The sequence below is a fragment of the Sesamum indicum genome, linkage group LG10 (assembly GCF_026168435.1).
Source record: "Sesamum indicum cultivar Baizhima isolate 11 linkage group LG10, ASM2616843v1, whole genome shotgun sequence".
Taxonomy (NCBI): domain Eukaryota; kingdom Viridiplantae; phylum Streptophyta; class Magnoliopsida; order Lamiales; family Pedaliaceae; genus Sesamum; species Sesamum indicum.
Window position 1 is genome coordinate 4,355,702 of NC_142666.1, and position 18,226 is coordinate 4,373,927.

The 18,226-nt window shown below is 31.1% G+C and overlaps 1 protein-coding gene across 1 annotated transcript; it reads left to right on the forward strand.

The window, feature by feature from the left end:
- Nucleotides 1–1,669: 1,669 nt before the first annotated feature.
- On the forward strand, nucleotides 1,670–11,739 carry LOC105172396 (bidirectional sugar transporter SWEET16). Its single transcript, XM_011093794.3, has 6 exons — nucleotides 1,670–1,824; nucleotides 1,973–2,009; nucleotides 3,806–4,016; nucleotides 5,058–5,219; nucleotides 7,815–7,934; nucleotides 11,124–11,739. Exons 1-6 carry the CDS (start codon nucleotides 1,791–1,793, stop codon nucleotides 11,445–11,447), a joined length of 888 nt encoding a protein of 295 aa, XP_011092096.2. The 5' UTR covers nucleotides 1,670–1,790; the 3' UTR covers nucleotides 11,448–11,739.
- Nucleotides 11,740–18,226: the final 6,487 nt, after the last annotated feature.

Sequence of the window (18,226 nt, forward strand, 5' to 3'; positions counted from 1 at the left end):
TTTGATCGGGTCGGGACCCGAACTACCCGACCCGTTCACCCACCCCGAACTATTACTACTTGGACGTGGAGATGCGGAAATCTACGGTAGCGATGCACCTGCGCTATACGTTCGATACGACCAAGGCTTCGATGAGGCCATCTGTGTGGTTGGTTGAAAACATTTGCTGCCAATTAATTGAGTATTGGGCCTCACCCGACTTCAAAGAGACGTCCACAAAAAATAAGGCCAACAAAATAGCCAACGTGGCAGCAGTGCTGACATTGTATCGTGGGCGGCCAATTTCTATTGGTGTGCACAACAGAAACTTATAAGTAACATGTCGGGCTATGTTGTGTAACATTATCGTACTCTCCAACTCTATTAACTTTAATATTTTTTTAACGATTAGACAAAAATATTTAAACAAGTAAAGATTATGAACAAAAATTATAATTACAATATACTATGGACCAAAATATATATATATATATATATATAACACTATACATAAGAATAGAAAATGTAATTAACCCCGACTTGAACACACAATATTTCCATTGTGAGGCCTTAACAGGGGTTAGAACGGCAAGAATCCAGAATCACAATAGCTAAATCCTCGTGACCTAATATGAAAAACGCGTTTATGGTAAAAAAGATCCGCGTGACTGAAAGTGAAATTAGTGGAGTGACAACATCAAAAGAATAGATCTCAACGTGGCAACATTCTGATGACCATAATCAGTTGTGTATCTAAACCCACCATCACATACCACATCCCTCCACTCAACTTCTTGCCATTCTCCTCTTAAATATTTAGGGTTAAATGCAATTTATTTCTGCAATATAAAAAATAAAAAAAAATATATTTTTTAAAAAAATAATAAATCAGTTTTTATATTTTTAAAAATCAAATAAAAATACTTTTGAAGCGTTCGGTAGGTTACTTACTTGTTTTTTTTTTTTTTAAGTTTGTAATTAACGTGAGGGAGAAGAGGACAGCCGCGGCAGTCCAGCCACTGGGGAGGAAGGTGGAGAAAGATAATATTTATTATTTATATAAAATTATATAAATATTAATATTATATATTTAAAATATTATTTTGTCTATACTGTTGTCTATTCTATATATAAAAGAAAGGTCCTCCATACTCACAAACAGCGTTAATGATATTGGCCCACCAATTTTATGTAAAGCCAAAGTTGCCCTTCAATAACTAACCTATTCAACTTTTCAAATTTTATATGAACTCATAAATTAATTTTCTTTTCTTTTCATGCAATATATTAATTTATATATTTTACTCTTATATAATATATTTTAAAGTATTAAAGATTAATATTTACTATTTACACACAAAAAATGGCGTACCACAACGTCTAGTATAAACAAAAGAAATTGTTATATATGCACACAAATTGGTAATTCTAATAGTACTGCACCAATTTTTTATAATTCCAAAAATGCCCTTCAAGTGGTAAGATAGCTAGCTACCATATTCAATTTCTCAATTTATATATTCTAAAGTGTAAAAAATTATTTATTATACACATATAAGAACGACGTGCCACTACAACTAATTATTTAAAAACCTTACATATAACTTAATATAAATAAAGATAAATTACAACGACCTTCCCTAAAGTGTGATATTATTACAAATACATCCCTTTTGTAATTTACTCTCTTTATATAGAGTTGCTTCTTATCTCTCATTCTCTCTGCATTCCTCTAAGTCTCTCTCTCTCTCTCTCAATCTATATACATATACATATATATCTTGCAGTATATTATATATATTGCATCCGCTATGGGAAGCTTAAGCTTCATCCTCGGAGTTATTGGTAATCATCACTTCTCTTTCTGCATTTTTAAGTATTTTTCTTCCAAATCCTCTATCGTTTCTTGGTATATATATATTCACGTTTAATATATATATATATATATATGTTATTATTCTGACCAAACCAACAATTCGTTTCCCAACTGCAGGGAATGTGATTTCTATACTCATGTTCATCTCTCCCGTGTAAGTATTATTTTTTCATCGGGTTAAAAGTAATTTATCAGCATGTAATATTAAAAATAAGCACATTACCCATCTATGAAAGAAATATAGCAATTTATCCCCCTTATACTTTTTAAATGAAGCAATTTACCTCCCAATATTAAAAAATACAGGAAAGTAAATTGCTATTTGTTTTTTCATAAGGGGATAATTTGCTCATTTACAATATCACAAAAGATTACTTGTATTTTTTTGTATTTTCGTCTGTAGGTGAGAGAAAGAAAGAGAGAGAAAGAGAGAATTTTAGCCATACGTTTGCTGGCAAAAAAACCAAGTAACTGATAAGGCTGCCTTCTTACGTAAAGTTGTAGTTAAAAGATTAATTGAACTTGAGACGAAACAATTATACTAATATAAGAATATAAGAATGCATCAATTTGCAATTTACTGCAGAGTAGTTTACTTGTATTAGAAATTGAAATTTTAATTTTTTTTTCGATGATATCAGTATCACTACAAGAAAATGATTCAATAGTTACGAAAAAATTTAACGCTAAAATCAAGATTGAACAAATTAGTAAGTGAAATTCGTTTGTTGATCTGCGTTATTGTATATATGCTTTAAACAATTCATTGTTAAATTCATTAGTAATTTCTTGTGTTGATTAAATAATATAATTACCAACGAATTTAACAAGAATTTTACTTATAATTAGCTCAACGCTAATTCTTTTTTATAGTTATTGAGTTATTTTCTTACGATACAATTTTGTTCTAGAAAACCTACTAACGACAAGAGTGTGATTGTAGATGCGGCTTGTTTTCGAAAGGGACGTTAATTAATAACTTTTTAGGAAAAAGTTTTAATTTTGTATTTTTAGAAGGAGATTAATTATAGAGGATGTTAGACTACGAATTCTGAGCATAAATCTTCCTAACTCTGTTAGTACTAGTGCACTTTATCGATTGTGGCGTATCCCTTGGTCTATTGAGGGAGAGCATAGTTTATGAGCACTGTTGTACTATACCCATTTTTTTCATCTATGAAACTTACCTTTTCCAAAAAAACAATTATTAACACAATTAGATCTTTTTTCTCTTTTGTTTGATTTTTCATTCTTTTTGTATAGCGGTAAGACATTGACTCTGATATTATTTTATAGATAAGTTACATTTTAGCATTCGAACTATGCCCGTTTTTGTATTTTGCCATCGAAATTCTTTTTTTTTTGGTCAATTTATCATCTCAATTTTACAAAATTTGTACTTTGCCACATCTGATCTTCTTTTAGTTGATTTTTTGGTGGAAAAAAAAAAGGGTGAATAGCAATTTATCCCCTGATATTGAAAATGAACACATTACTCCTCTATGAAAAAAAAATATAGCAATTTACCCTGTGTACTTTTGAAAATGAAACAATTTTTCTTCTTATATAGGGAGGTAAATTGCTTCATTTTAAAAAACATAGGGAGGTAAATTGTTATATTAAAAAAAATATAGGGAGGTAAATCACTATTTTTTTTTTCATAAAGCAATAATTTGCTCATTTGTCATATTAGGGGGTTGCTTGCATTTTTCCCAAAAAAATATATATTATGTATATGTGAAAAAAACCATATAACATAATCCTTATATATGACATGTGTGCATTGCATGTGATGTTTTTTCGACAAACAAAATTAATTGAAAAACAGTTATAAATGGCAAAATGCAAACTTTTTCATAAAGTTGAGATGGTAAATTGATACAAAAAAAAAATATCAAAATATAAAAACGATCATAAATGTAATTAACCTTATTATTATTATTATTTCAGAAAAACATTTAAGCAGGTGGTGAAGAAGAAATCAACAGAGAATTATAAAGGAATCCCTTACATAACAACACTGCTGAGCACCAGTTTGTGGACATTTTACGGACTCCTCAAGCCTGGAGGTTTGCTGGTGGTCACTGTCAATACTGTTGGAGCTGCTTTGCACGTTGTCTATGTTCTCATCTTTCTTGTCTATGCCCCAAAAAACATCAAGGTTAGGACACACTATAACAAAAACTAATATTGATGACAATATTAATAATTATAATTAAAAATTATAGTAAAATAATTATTATTAATCAGTGTTAAATAAAAAAAAAAAGTTAGCTTTCTATCATGAAAATTTATTAGCCAACCTAAGAGGCATGGCAAAATATTTGTCGTGGATTTTAGCCATCATAAAAATTTTAGCCACCTTTGTAAAAATTACGACTAACAACAGTTGCATGATTATAATAATTGACTATTTTCTATGACTATTTATTGTTAACCGTGACAATTAGTCATGATTAAAATACTAAATTTCTTGTAGTGACATATATAAAAAATACATTTTTTTATGTATATACATATATATTATTCTGGAGAAATATAGTTTTTTATCATAAAATTATAATAATTAAAAATTATAGTGATACTAATTAATAATTACGATTGCGTAATCACTGTAGCCGAATATATTAATCATACTTAAAAGTTATAGTAAATATTTTGGTCATAACTCAAACCATGACAAATATTAATTAACCTTGATCATAACTTTAGTTTTTATTTTAATTTTGTTTGATCAGAGTAAATAGTATTAATTAATTATATTTTTCTAAATATAATTTTTTAAAATGTAGGAAATTATTTATTTTTTGGTAGTGTACGTATATTTTTGTGTATAATTTTAGACTCTTTACACTGTAAATAAATAAATAAAGGTGCTTAAATGCATGATTAATTACAAAAATAGGATTTCATGGGATTAAAATTTCATTTCAATCTTGAAAATCTTGCCATAAAATTACTAAAATCGCTATTATTAATCATAGTCAAATAAAATTATTATAAAAATTTAAATTTTTATCTCGATTAATTAATATTTATCCTGATTTAACTATACTTAATATTTTGCTGTTACTTATAGAAACAACGGCTCATGACGTTTAAGGGAGTCATAATTAATTTGTATTCGTTATAATTTTTTTTTTTTTTGATTATAATAAAAAATTATATTTCTTTCTTGTGGGGAACATTTGTGGGTGTGCAGGTTAGGTCAGTGAAGTTGGTAGCAGCACTGAATGTCGGGTTTCTTGGGGCTGTAATAACTGTAACTCTGTTAGCTCTGCGAGGGGGTATGCGACTCACACTAGTCGGACTTCTATGTGCTGGATTAACCATTGGCATGTATGCAGCACCTCTCTCCGCCATGGTACGTAGTTACTATGACTCTCATTTATCAGTTTTGATAGTCAAATTTTGAGACAATTGAATCAATAAAAAAAATGGGCTAATTCGATCCAAGTCCGCTTGGGATCGGATCGGGCTGGTTCCAGAAAGACCACCTAATTTTAGATCGGGCTTGAGCCGAGTCTGTTGTGCCTTTTTGTTTTTAAGTTTATTATATATTTTTAACTATTATTTTTTATATATAATTTTCGTGTGATTTAATTTATTATTTATTTATTTTAAAAGGTAATTATAAATTTAAGTAATTATTTATGAAAAAATCTCAATATTATAAAAATAATAATAATAATGCACAAGCATATTTGGTGTTGATGCGGGCCTGGTTTGGACTTGGTCCGTATCTCAATCAAGCCTGAGTTTAAAAATGGACTAAGTTGGGGCCCACTTAGAGGCTCAGGACCGCCTCAAAACCGACTATAAACAATAATAGGTCGTTCTAGATCGAGCTTTTTCAAATTGATCCGTATCGATTTTGGACTGACCCAACCCACTTTGCACATTGAATTGATACCATCTTTTTTAGTTGATAAAAACGATACCATACAGACGGGAACTTTTGTTCAATAGATGTTGAGTTCTGAAATTGAACGGTGTACGTGACGATTAATTCTGATGGCTTAGGTAGTAAAAAAAGTGTGGCTGCTTGTTTAGAAGAGAAAATTGAGGATCCTAACATATTTCTACCCAATTTTCAATATTTCTTTACCAAATTCCATCCAATTTTTAATTTTTTTTCCTTTTGCGAACAGGTTGAAAATAATATTTTCATCAATATCACAAGTATCGAAACTTCATTCTTTAAGCAAACACAATAAAAAACAAGAAAAATTCAAGAACCCTCTGTGATATTGAGAATATTTAAAAAATTTTGAGAAAAAATAAAGTATCAATTACACCCCCAGTCATATAAAAAAATATATATATAATAACCCCCTAAGGCCAGAGAGTGGTGGTAACGGGCGCTGACTGCAAATATTGGTTTGAAAATACAATTTTTTTTATAATTTTACCCTTATCTCTCCATAATATAATATTATATGATATATAATTTAATAAATCTTAAAATAATACATGATACTTTATTAATAGTAAAATATATTTTATATGTAAATATATAATTATATTAATATTTCTAATATAATTTTTTAATTACATCATTAAATTAATTAAAATAATTTTTTTTTAAAAAATGACAGCAACGGCTTTGAAGGAGCACGGTCGCCCTCTGTCGCCCAAAGCAGCGAGAGTGACCGTCGTCGCCCATCCATTGAGGGTGACGCCATCATCAATCGCATCTGGGTGACCGTGTCACCCTCTACTTTTGAGCGATGCCGGTGGCCTCTGGTTCGGGCGATCGATTGTTGCCCTACGCCGCCGCCCCCTCTACTAGGGTGACATCGGGGGGGGGGGGGGGGGGACCAGGGGTGGGGATGAGGGGCGATTATTATTTTTTTAAAATAATATTTTAATTTTTATAAATTATAATAATACATATAATGTAATTATATCCAACCTATCATCTATCTAAAACCACAAAGGATTAAAAACTCCAAAAAACATTTAATTTACATGCCATGTCATTTTTCGATAAAATTCAAAATTTCGGGCCACCAAAAGACTGAATTTCATTAATTTTGAAACTTAATGCATAAAAAATAGGCATAATTATCGGATTAAAATTAATATTGGATATATGTAAAAGACCAAAAAATTATTTTTTTCATATAAAAATTTTAAGTTTATATATTATAGATATATTATAGGTATATTTTAATTAAAATTTATTTAATGTACTATATAAATATAAAATTTTCCTTATATGGACGCGTATTTAGCCATTGTCCTGAAAAAATTTAGCCCAAGTTGATCAGGGGGTTGTGTGAGTCATTGTTTATAACATAGGAGTGATTTTTTATATTTAAATTTTCACAGGGGGCTTTTTGATAATTTTTCATATCACACGGGGTCAAAATTAATTTAATTCAATAAAAAACTCTGCATACCACTCGAAAAAAAAATTACTATTGGCTATAATTGTATTAGTTATTGATTTAAATCATGGTAAATAACTATTATATAACCACGATTGAAACAAAAATCGATATAAAAACTCATCCATCATGAAAACTATTTTTGCCACTATAAATGTAAAGTCACACTCGCAAAAAATTACGGTCAACAACCACTTGATGGGATAAACGGGTCGAATTTCTTTTTATTTTTTAGTAGTAATTTCGTTTTACATGACATTTAAATGTCAAAACAACATGCTTAACGGCTATGTGCAGTGCATGCGATATTTTTTTAAAAACTTATTGTGCAAAACGACCCTATTTATAAAGTATTAAAAAAGTATAGTATGAACTGAGCAAATTGTCCGATAATAAAAACTTTTTTATTTCTTAATTACATAATAAAAATTAGATCATTGAGACGATAAAGACAACGCGACCTCAGAACCTTTTAAAAAAGAAACGCATTGTCTCCGTCGTCACGTATGCGAGTTTCTTTGCCTATTAGTGTGTTTTAATGGGTTAAATATGTATTTATTTTGCAGAGAACGGTGATGAAGATGAAAAGCGTCAAGTACATGCCTTTTCTCCTCTCGTTTTTCCAGTTTCTGAATGGCGCCGTGTGGTCCGCGTATGCGGTGCTTGAGAAAGATTACTACATTGGGGTAAGTTGAAAATCTCAACACACTTGCTTCATTTTATTTTATTTTTTTAAGAATTGGACAGAAAATAATAATCTTAACAAAAAAAGAAATACATAAATTTTCAATTTCATATATTCAGCATTTCACTTATAATATTTTTATGGTTACTCAAAAAAAAAAATCTCATAATAATTACGTTTACATCGTTGATCTATGGTCTGTTTACACAAACTATTCAGGTCTTTTAGATAGTTACACATACACCTATCAAAATGTCAATATCACTTACACAAATCATCCCTTACTTTTTAAAAAATACACACGCTCCTAAAAACTTTAGTATCATTACACAAACTATCCTAATTTTTTTTGCTGTTAGGAATAGTTTCTGTAATTATGTTAAAGATAAGGATGGTTTGTGTAAACAGATCACAGGTCAGGAAATGAAAATATAATTCTTTCTATTTTTATACTTGTACGGAGGTAAATTTTATATATATAAAAGTTGGATTGATTGAATTTATTACCCTGTATATATACGGGTGGAAAACAAGAACTTCAGATATAGGGATGACAAGTAGTAACCTACAATTAATTAAGTTTTTTTGGCAATTTTATGACTCCGGCTATCAAAATTTTAAAAGTGATCGGGATTTGTTAATGTGGACAAAACTACGACTTTTTGATTTGGGAGTTTTGCTGACTGGATATATTTTATTCTTTTCCATCACATAAGCACTTAGATGGAAAAAAATTTCGTACCGCATAAGCAATGACATGAAAAAAAAAATACTTTTTATTTGTTTTTTTTTTCCAGTGACTGGATATTTTTATTAATTCCTCAATATAAGCACTTACATGAAAAAAAAGGGTCAAATTACATAAAGATAAATTTTGAATTTATATTATATATATACTAACTATCGTGACATGACGTTTCTACATACATACAATAAATAATTTTACATGCGTTAAAATATATTATAAATTATAATAAAATATATAAGTCAATATATCAATTTAATAATTAAAAAAATTTACGTAAAGGTAATATTGATACAATATAAACATATAAATATATAAAATTATAAAAAAAATTAAACACCAGACCCTCACCTCCCCCTCGGGGGCAATGGCTACCCCTGAATGGGGGGTGATTGCAAGGATGGGGGATGGAAAAAATGTATTTGGTTTTATGTTTGGGTATTTTTCAAGACAAAATAAAGCACACATAATATTTATTTTTGTATTTTTTACATCTTATTTATATATTTTTTTATTTTTCAACTTTCTATATATAATATATATACACTTATATATAATATAAAAGAGACATAATTTGACAATGAACAGTGCTTTTTGTTTTCAAAAGATACAACATTAAACATACAATATATATATATTTATATATAAAAATATATAAAAAAAATATATGATTTGACAATGAACAATAATTTTTATCTCCAAAATCTCCACTTATTTTAAAATATTTTAAATTACCTCAAAACACAAATTCAAGCATACCATTTATTTCCAACACACACTTATTTATCTTTATTTTTCTCTCTCTATCTCCAAAACACCAAAACAGAACACTCAAAATGCAAATTCAAACACTATGTATAGGTTCTGATGTCTGGGTAGTGGGGGTGGGTGGAGATAGGGGGTTAGTTTTAATTCAAATTTATATCATGTAAAATAATAATTTTTTTATAATTTATAATACATAATTTTATTTATATAATTTATAATTTTAATTTTTTTTGTTGTAATTTGATTTTTTTTTCATGTTGGCATTGATGTGACGGATCAAAGATAAAAAAAAAAAACACAAAGTCAAATTAAAAAGCGCTAATTTTATCAACCTTAGCAACTTTAGGCCACTATTAAAATTTCGGTAATTACCAAAAATTAATTAGTTGTAGGTTATTATTTGCCACTCCAATATTTAAAGTCCTTATTTTACCAACTCTTTTAAGCCTACAAAGTGAAAAGGGTGTAATTTTAATAAAGTACAAAATAACTAGTTTTACCATTCATCAACGGCTACTTTTTAGTTTAGAAATAATATTTTATTATACTTATATTTTTTTTAACTTTATATATATTAATTTACCCTCCTTAGAAGTAAAAAAAATATTACTATGAAAATGCTGAATGAGGGCAAAATTAATAGTTTATGTAGTTTCATTACAAGAAAATGACTTAATAGTTACGAAAAAAATTTGATGCTAAACTCTGCATGGAGCTAATTACCAAGTAAAACTTTCGTTACTGATCTATATTATTTATTAGAAGATACTTATTTGCTAATGAATTTAGCAACGAACATTCACTTACAAATAAATTTAGCAATAAATTATTTAAAATATATATCAGATAATGTAGATTAGCAACAACAATTTTACTTACTAATTTTTTAACGCTAATTTCAATTTGTTGCTATTGAGGGATTTTCTTATAGTGCTTTTTTACTGACTTCGATATTTTGTTTTTAAATTCTAACAGACAATAGTAAAAAGTTGTACACAAAGAACGCCTAAAGAGGGTGTAAATATAATTTTAATTTCTTTGGGGGCTTGACACTTTCTCATGGGGTCGAAGTGTCATTAATCCTATAATATATAGTAATTAGTGGGTGAAGAATCTTTTGTTCTACTTTAATGTTATAGCAGTGGGTGTGACACACAAAAAATGAGTGTGCACAATAAATTACAAAACTAATATTTTTTTATTTTTAAAAGTATATTTCAATTCTATAAATTCAAATAGTAAATTAAAAAAAAGGGGGGGAAACAAAGTTCTAAATTTAAGAACTCAAAAAGTATGTGGGCGTTGAGAGGGGGGAAAAATTAAAAGTCAAGAAAAAAAATATTAAAATAGTAAAATATTTGGTCAAATAGAATTAAAAAACTAAAAAAAATATATAAAATCAGAAAAAAAATGTGTGTCACCAAAAGGCTGCTCTCCCTTAATAGTAAATTATAAATAATGATGTTATGCTAACACGTGCTTAGTACGCATCAACACAGGGAAGTGGGTTGTGTTTTTCTCCAATTATGTATTGTTACGCGAAAGTGTAATAGAAAATCTTAGAAGAAATTAGTGTCGACCCATAAGAAAGTCAGAAAATCTTAGAAGAAATTAGTGTCGACCCATAAGAATGCTGACTTTCGCAAATCTGATCTTTGACTTGCGGACGATATCCAGGTACCAAATGGGATCGGGTTCCTGTTGGGCTCAGCGCAGTTAATTTTGTACTGGATCTATAAAAGTAAGACGATGCCGGAAGAGTCGGAAGAGAGAATGGAAGACGAGGGGTCGGCCCACCTCTTCAAAGGGGCCATTCAAATGCAAGGTATTGATGAAGAAACCAACATGAAGAATCGAAGTCTCAACAAAGGGAATAGCCTTCCGAAGCCGTCTGTCGTTCGACAGTACAGCCAGAAAATTGTCAAAACAATTTCTTTGAGCCCATATGAGCTGCAAAAAGTCGCTGGAAACGATGTAGAAGGTCTCATGGAAAGTCGATAGGGACATGGGCTTCCATTCCATGCAATGGCCCAAGGGTTTTCTAGTACTTGACACATAGTGACCATATTTGTAGTAAATACGTGCAAGACTTTTGATGAGTTTTCAGCTGGACGCATTTCTTCCGATTTGCCTTTGTCTGAAATAGATCTAGTACTAAAAGGAAAATACCCGGTGTCGCCATGTCTAACTTTTACTTATGTCTGGAATTTCTATTCCAGACTCAGTTTGGTCGGATCTAAATCAATTATGTGGTAAGTGGTATACAGTATAAGGAAAGTGATTGATTATATAATTAGTAAGTGTATCACACTTACTCTGTGATTGATTTAGTTCGATCGAACCTGATCTGGGTAAAAATTTTCTACTCATGCATGGTTTTTAAAATCAGGTCTCGCCTGCTGGTTGACTGGTTTGTTGAGATATGATTAAAGTCCGATTTGATTTTTATTAAAAAAAAATCAGTGCGAATTGAAAAAAAATGGTGAACAAGTCAACTTGTCTGGCATTATTGCCATTAATTTCCTTTTCTTTTTTTTAAAAAAGGACAAAACTCATTTTATAAAATAAACTTAACCAATAAGGTTAAGTTACAGCCTTATTTTGAATTAACTAGTTAATATTTATTGATTTAATGTTAGGTGTTAGAATTCAAAATATTTAACCAAATAGCTTGTAATTTGGCTCTACTTTTTAGTTTAGTTAAATTACATATATAGTTAATATATATGTATTGACATCATAAACTTTAAAATAAATTATCAATTATTGGCTAATAAATTGTATTTCAAATTAAAATTCATAATAAATTTGGGTTATACACATGTCCAAAACAATAAGAAAAAATTGCACTTTTGATCCAATCGAATAAGTACTGCTGTAATTTTGGTCCTGCATGTTACGTGCTCAACACTTTTGGTCCCACAGAAAGAAAGATATTGTAGTTTTGGTCTCAAACCATTTTAAACCTTTTAGTGGAGGATGAAAAATCATTTTTGAAAAGTCAAATGTGGTTTTTTATGATTTGAAAACCACTAGACTATTTGGAGGGAATTATATCCGATTTTGTTCAAATTTTCATACATTCACTATAAAATTGCAATTTCCATACCCCAAGAGCATGCACCCATCCCCCAAAAACTTAACGTGGAGTTCGAGGAAATAGAAATTTCCAGGAGAAAAGAGAAAGGAAAAGAGAACCTCCCCACCACAGGAATAATAGAAGTTGTAATAGGTGGAACAATCGAAGGAGACTCAACTTGAGCATGAAAAACGTTGATTAAGGCAGCATCCCCCTCTCAAGAGATTTATGACTACAAAGAGGTAACCCTCGTTGGAGTACCAGATGAATAAATCACCTTCAGCTCGAAAGATTTGGAAAGAGGAATACCCCCACACAATGACGCCCTGGTAATCTTGGCAACAGTATCTAATTTTTGGGTGAAGAAAGGGCTAGTAGATAGCGAGAGTGTAGCTAGCATCTTATTCTTGAATGCTCTCTCCCAAATGAGAATAGTAGTTAACATGTTAAAGAAAGTTAACAAGCCAGTGCGATTCAATGGAAACGTTGTATAACCCCTTGGTGAAATCACTTTACCCATCTCGATAGGAACTGTTCCTCGACGAGCTATGTGGTGGACGCCCCTTCATCATACAATAATATAATGGATGCCCAAGCTTAAACTCTTTCAAAGTAAGTAGCATCAACGTACCATATGGAGTTGAAGTTCCTATTTATAGAGGGATAAGAGAAGAGAAACGTGATCATCGCCTTGCAAGAGAATATCATGCAAACATTCTCAAGAAAGAGTCCAACCCCCCAATAGAAAAAGAAAATCAAGTACCTAGGAAGGAAAATAACAATGCAAAAACGATCCATGAATATTCTCCACCATCACCTATGCTCGGGCAACCCGAGCAACTACAAAATAAGAGGAGGGTAGAAGAAGAAAAATTCACCACAGCGGAAGAATTAAAGTACGTGCAAGTAGTTGAAGGTGAAACAGAAAAAATCACCTCGATCGGGACAATCATGGAATAAGGGTTGGAAGAAAAACTAGTGCAATTTTTTTAAAACCAACTCAGATGCTTTTTCATGGACTATACATAATTTGGTCGGGATAGACCCTAAAGTTATGATTCATCGATTGAATGTCAACCCAGCTTACCGACCTATGAAACAAAAGAAATTTTGGACCAGACAGGAACGAAATAATAAGAGGTAAAAAAAACTGATAACATCTGGGTAAACCTGCCTAGTACACTACCCGAAATGGCTCACTAACGTTGTTTTGGTTCCTAAGCCAAACAAGAAGTGGAGATGTGCACTGACTTTAGGAATTTGAACCGAGCATGTCTCAAAGATTCATACTTCCTCCCGAGGATCGAGGCATTGGTAAACTTAACAGCAGGATGTGAAATGATAAGCTTTTTGGACGCCTTCCAAGGATATAACCAAATGGACCTTCGGAGTGCAAGAAGGAAAAATCATGAGATACTTGATTTCACATCGAGGGATAGAGGCAAATTCAAAAAAAATAAAAACAATACAAGAGATGAACCCTCCAACATCAAAGAGAGATGTCCAGAAGTTGATAGGAACAATGGTAGCCCTGAGCAGATTTAACTCTCGATGAGCAGAAAAAGGATTACACTTCTTCAAAATTTTAAGTAAAATAGAAATTTTTTTGTAGAATAAAGAGTGTTAAGAAGCATTTTACAATCTGAAGAAGTATTTATCCATGTCGTCATTACTAACCAAACCACAACCAGGAGTAAAGTTGTATGCATACTCTTTGATTTTTGAAGAAGCGATAAGTGTTGTACTAGTGAGAGCGAAAGGAAAAAACATCAGCCTATTTATTAAATCAACAAAGTACTGCAAGGAGCAGAGCCAGAATACCACCCCTCCTCCATTGAGAAACTTGCACTAGCGTTGGTAGTGACATCAAGGAAAATACGTTCGTACTTCCAATCCCACCAAGCGATCGTATTAACAAATCAACCTTTGAAACATATCCTGACAAGTCCGAATGGCTCTGGAAGAATGATCAAGTGGGCAATGGAGTTGAGCGAAGACAGTACTGAATTCCAGCTGAGGCCCTCCATAAAAGCGCAAGTCTTGGCAGATTTCTTCTCCGAGATTGCAGGGGGAGAAGACGATGCACAATACCAAGTATGAAAATGGTTCGTTAATGGATCATCCACTTCAACAAGGAGTGGAGTGGGCATAGTCATCAAGAACCCGAAAGCGGACAATATAGAATATGCCATCACCCTCAAATTCCCTCGTTCAAATAATGAGGCCAAATACAAGGTTATCTTGTTAGGTTGCAAATTGATTCATGTTGTAGGAGCTAGAAGACTACACACATTTAGTGACTCCCAGTTAGAGGTCAGTCAAGCTGAAGGGTAAAATGAAGCAAGGCAGGAGAAGATGACGAAATATTTGGCAAAACTACAGGAAAAAATGTAGATGTTTGAAGAATTCAAACTCAAATAAATTCCTAGAGAAGAAATTCAATAGCTGATCAGCTAGCTAAACTAGGCAGTTCGACCCACTTCATCAGCGGTAGAAGCATAACCCTATTGATCGAAAGCTAAACCCATAGTAAACTTGTCGAAAGAAAACGAAGAAAGAAGCAAAGAAGTGCTTGTGGGAGATAACCTCACCTTAACATAAGCAACCCCTATCGTCCTATTCGTCAAAGACGGGACTCTCCCACAACAACTGAAAGAAGCAAGAAAATGAAGTCGAGATCGGCCAAGTTCTTTCTTATAGACGATGATCTCTACAAAAGAGGGTTCTCGTCCCTGTTGCTTAAATGCTTGAACCCCGATGAAGAAGAATATGTCATGTGAGAAGTTCACAAAGACAACTGCGCGAACCATTCAAGAGTTGGTTCCCTCACTAGAAATGTTTTGAGACAAAGATACTACTGGCCAACTATGTTACGGAGGGTGACGCGACAATCTTAGATAGTTTGATTATAGAGATCCTCATCCTTTTGGTGAAGACACCAACTCAAATTCCCCCGATTTATCAAGCTCTTCTTTGAAATCAACTCGAATGCACTTAAGTCAATTTCGCTAACCTCGGACTTAAGGAATTTAGATCCTGAAGCAACCTCCCTGATGGGTACCGAAACCACTAAAAATAATTCCTACAACACTTGTGAAAGTGGGAGTAGGGTCGATTCCACAATGATTGGTATAAGTTGATTTCTTTAAGAAAAAGAAAATAATGAGGGGAGATTTGATTAAAAAGAAATAATTAAAAACTAAATAAACTAGAAAATAATTGAAATTACTTGATGAAGATATGAGAGAGAGATTTTTCGGTTAAAGCTAGGATCATGCTTGATTCTTGTGAGTTGATCATTAAACAAATAAATCAGTTATGGTTGTTGGTAGACCTAACAACCTCACATTTTCTTACCTTTTCGTCAGCCAAGGTACTATAGCACCGCCTACTCGCTACATCTAATTATTACTATTTCATCATTTCTTTAATCAGAACTCTTTCTATAAGAAATTCTCTTTCAACCCGTAAAATAAATTCTAATTTATCAATATATTATATATATCACAAAAGATAATATATAGCACCTAAAGTTTATATTACGCACACTAGATGTCTATGTATACATAACATCAAGGAAGATAGTATCACAATTTTAACCACAACCCGATAAAAGACGAGAATATTTAATAATCCAAACAGCTAAAAACTCTGACTTCAAATGTCACGGCTGACCCACCTAATAAAGACGTCGGCACCGCTCAAAGTCCAATATGGCTAATCAGTGTGACTTATTCCCCGAAAAGTACGTGGCAAGGAATGAGTTGTCTACTCAATAAGTATAGCTGATCAGTCTATATATATACACAGACAAAGATTCACGTACATGCAGTCACACCGACAACAGTCATTCGTTATACAACAACATCAGATATAAGCAGTAATACATACTCACAACTGTAAATCAATCCACGACATAATATTCATTCATTATCATTTATTAGTTAAGGGCCCCACTTACTCTAGCTGGGGTACATCAGTCAATGGTTTCGTCGGCCATCATCATATCATATACAACACAGGATACCCGTTGTGTGATATCCTCACACTCTTTTACTTCAGCTGTGTAGCAATATTAGCATAGAACATCACAACAAACATGGTATCCCCACACCACCCCAGTGTGTAGCTAATAGCACAGGATATTCCCCATTGCCCGGAATACCTCGGTACCCTACGCGCCATGGTACCTAGCTTAAATCATATATTTTTCATATCTCATTATCAATCACATTTTCATAAACCATTGACTGTGTTCCCAACTAGGTAAGCATCATCTTTTATTTCAACTCACAATCGTCATTCTATTCTTTATAATAATCACTTCCTCAATAACAACTCCCAATTTGATTTCATCAACAATCAATTATATGATTGTCACATAATCATATCCCGCATATCTCTACATTACCATCACATATCACATAGTAACAATTTCACCAATATTATGATAATCTAACAAATAATCCACAACTAATTATATAAACAATAAATATACGAAAGCCACGCATAATAATATAAAGCCAAGTGCACGTTCGAATTCAAGAAATCAATATATATAATATATACAATACTACACATATAGATATATATATATATATATATAAATCCAATTAGCTATACTTATCGTAAATCTCAAAATACTTCGATTCACAAGGGACTGCTCAACCCTCTACTTTGTCGTCACGTCCTATAATAGAATATTATACGCATAATCAATATATATATATATATATACACCATATCATAAACTCTAAATAAACTATTATATAATATTCGCACATTTTCTACCAATCTTTTAGTATTCCACTTATATTAAAGTCCAAACCCCTGTTCCATTTTATTTTAGATAACTATACTTTCTAGCTTCTCAATCATATAATTGATTTATCAACTAATTCATAAGAATTCATTTAATCAAACCCCATATATATTTATAATTGTCGTTTTTAATAACATTCGTAAATGAGATTATCATTAAAACCTCATCTTCCCTTCTTAATAACATAATATTCTTTAAATATAACTTTTTGAGACATTTCTATGAATTTTCTGTCAATTTATCGTTGCTATACAATTTAATTAAGCAATAATACATAAAATTACATATTTGGTTAACCATTCCTATGGAATTGTGTAAATTACCTATAATAATAATTAAATCTAACAAATTTAATATTTTAATCACCCAACTATATCATTTTTATATTAAATGTGATATTTAATTTGACACTAATTTAAATAGCCAAAATCATAAAATACTTCGATTAAATAGTTCACCGCTCAATATAATCAATATTTAATAAATGAACTAATTAAATAATATAATTATATAAATTATTATAATTTTTAAAATATAAATTCTTACCTCTGTTTGTTTTCCTTTTTCACCGAGAGAATTTCAAATTTACAAAGTGAATTTTTTGTGTGTGCTGCGTGCTATGTATGTGTGTGTGTGTGTGCAGTAAAGAGAGGAGAGAGAGAGCTGAGGCGGTGGCCACTCTCATCCTCGCTCTCTCTCTCTTCACTTTATATATATATTATTATATATATAATATTATTATTATTATTTTATTTATTTAATTAAATTTTTCTCAAAATACCCATTACGTCCTTCCTAATTTTCTTAATTAATAATTTACTTTCAAATATTATAACGAACTCCAATTTAATCTATTCAAGTTTTATTATATCCCAAATT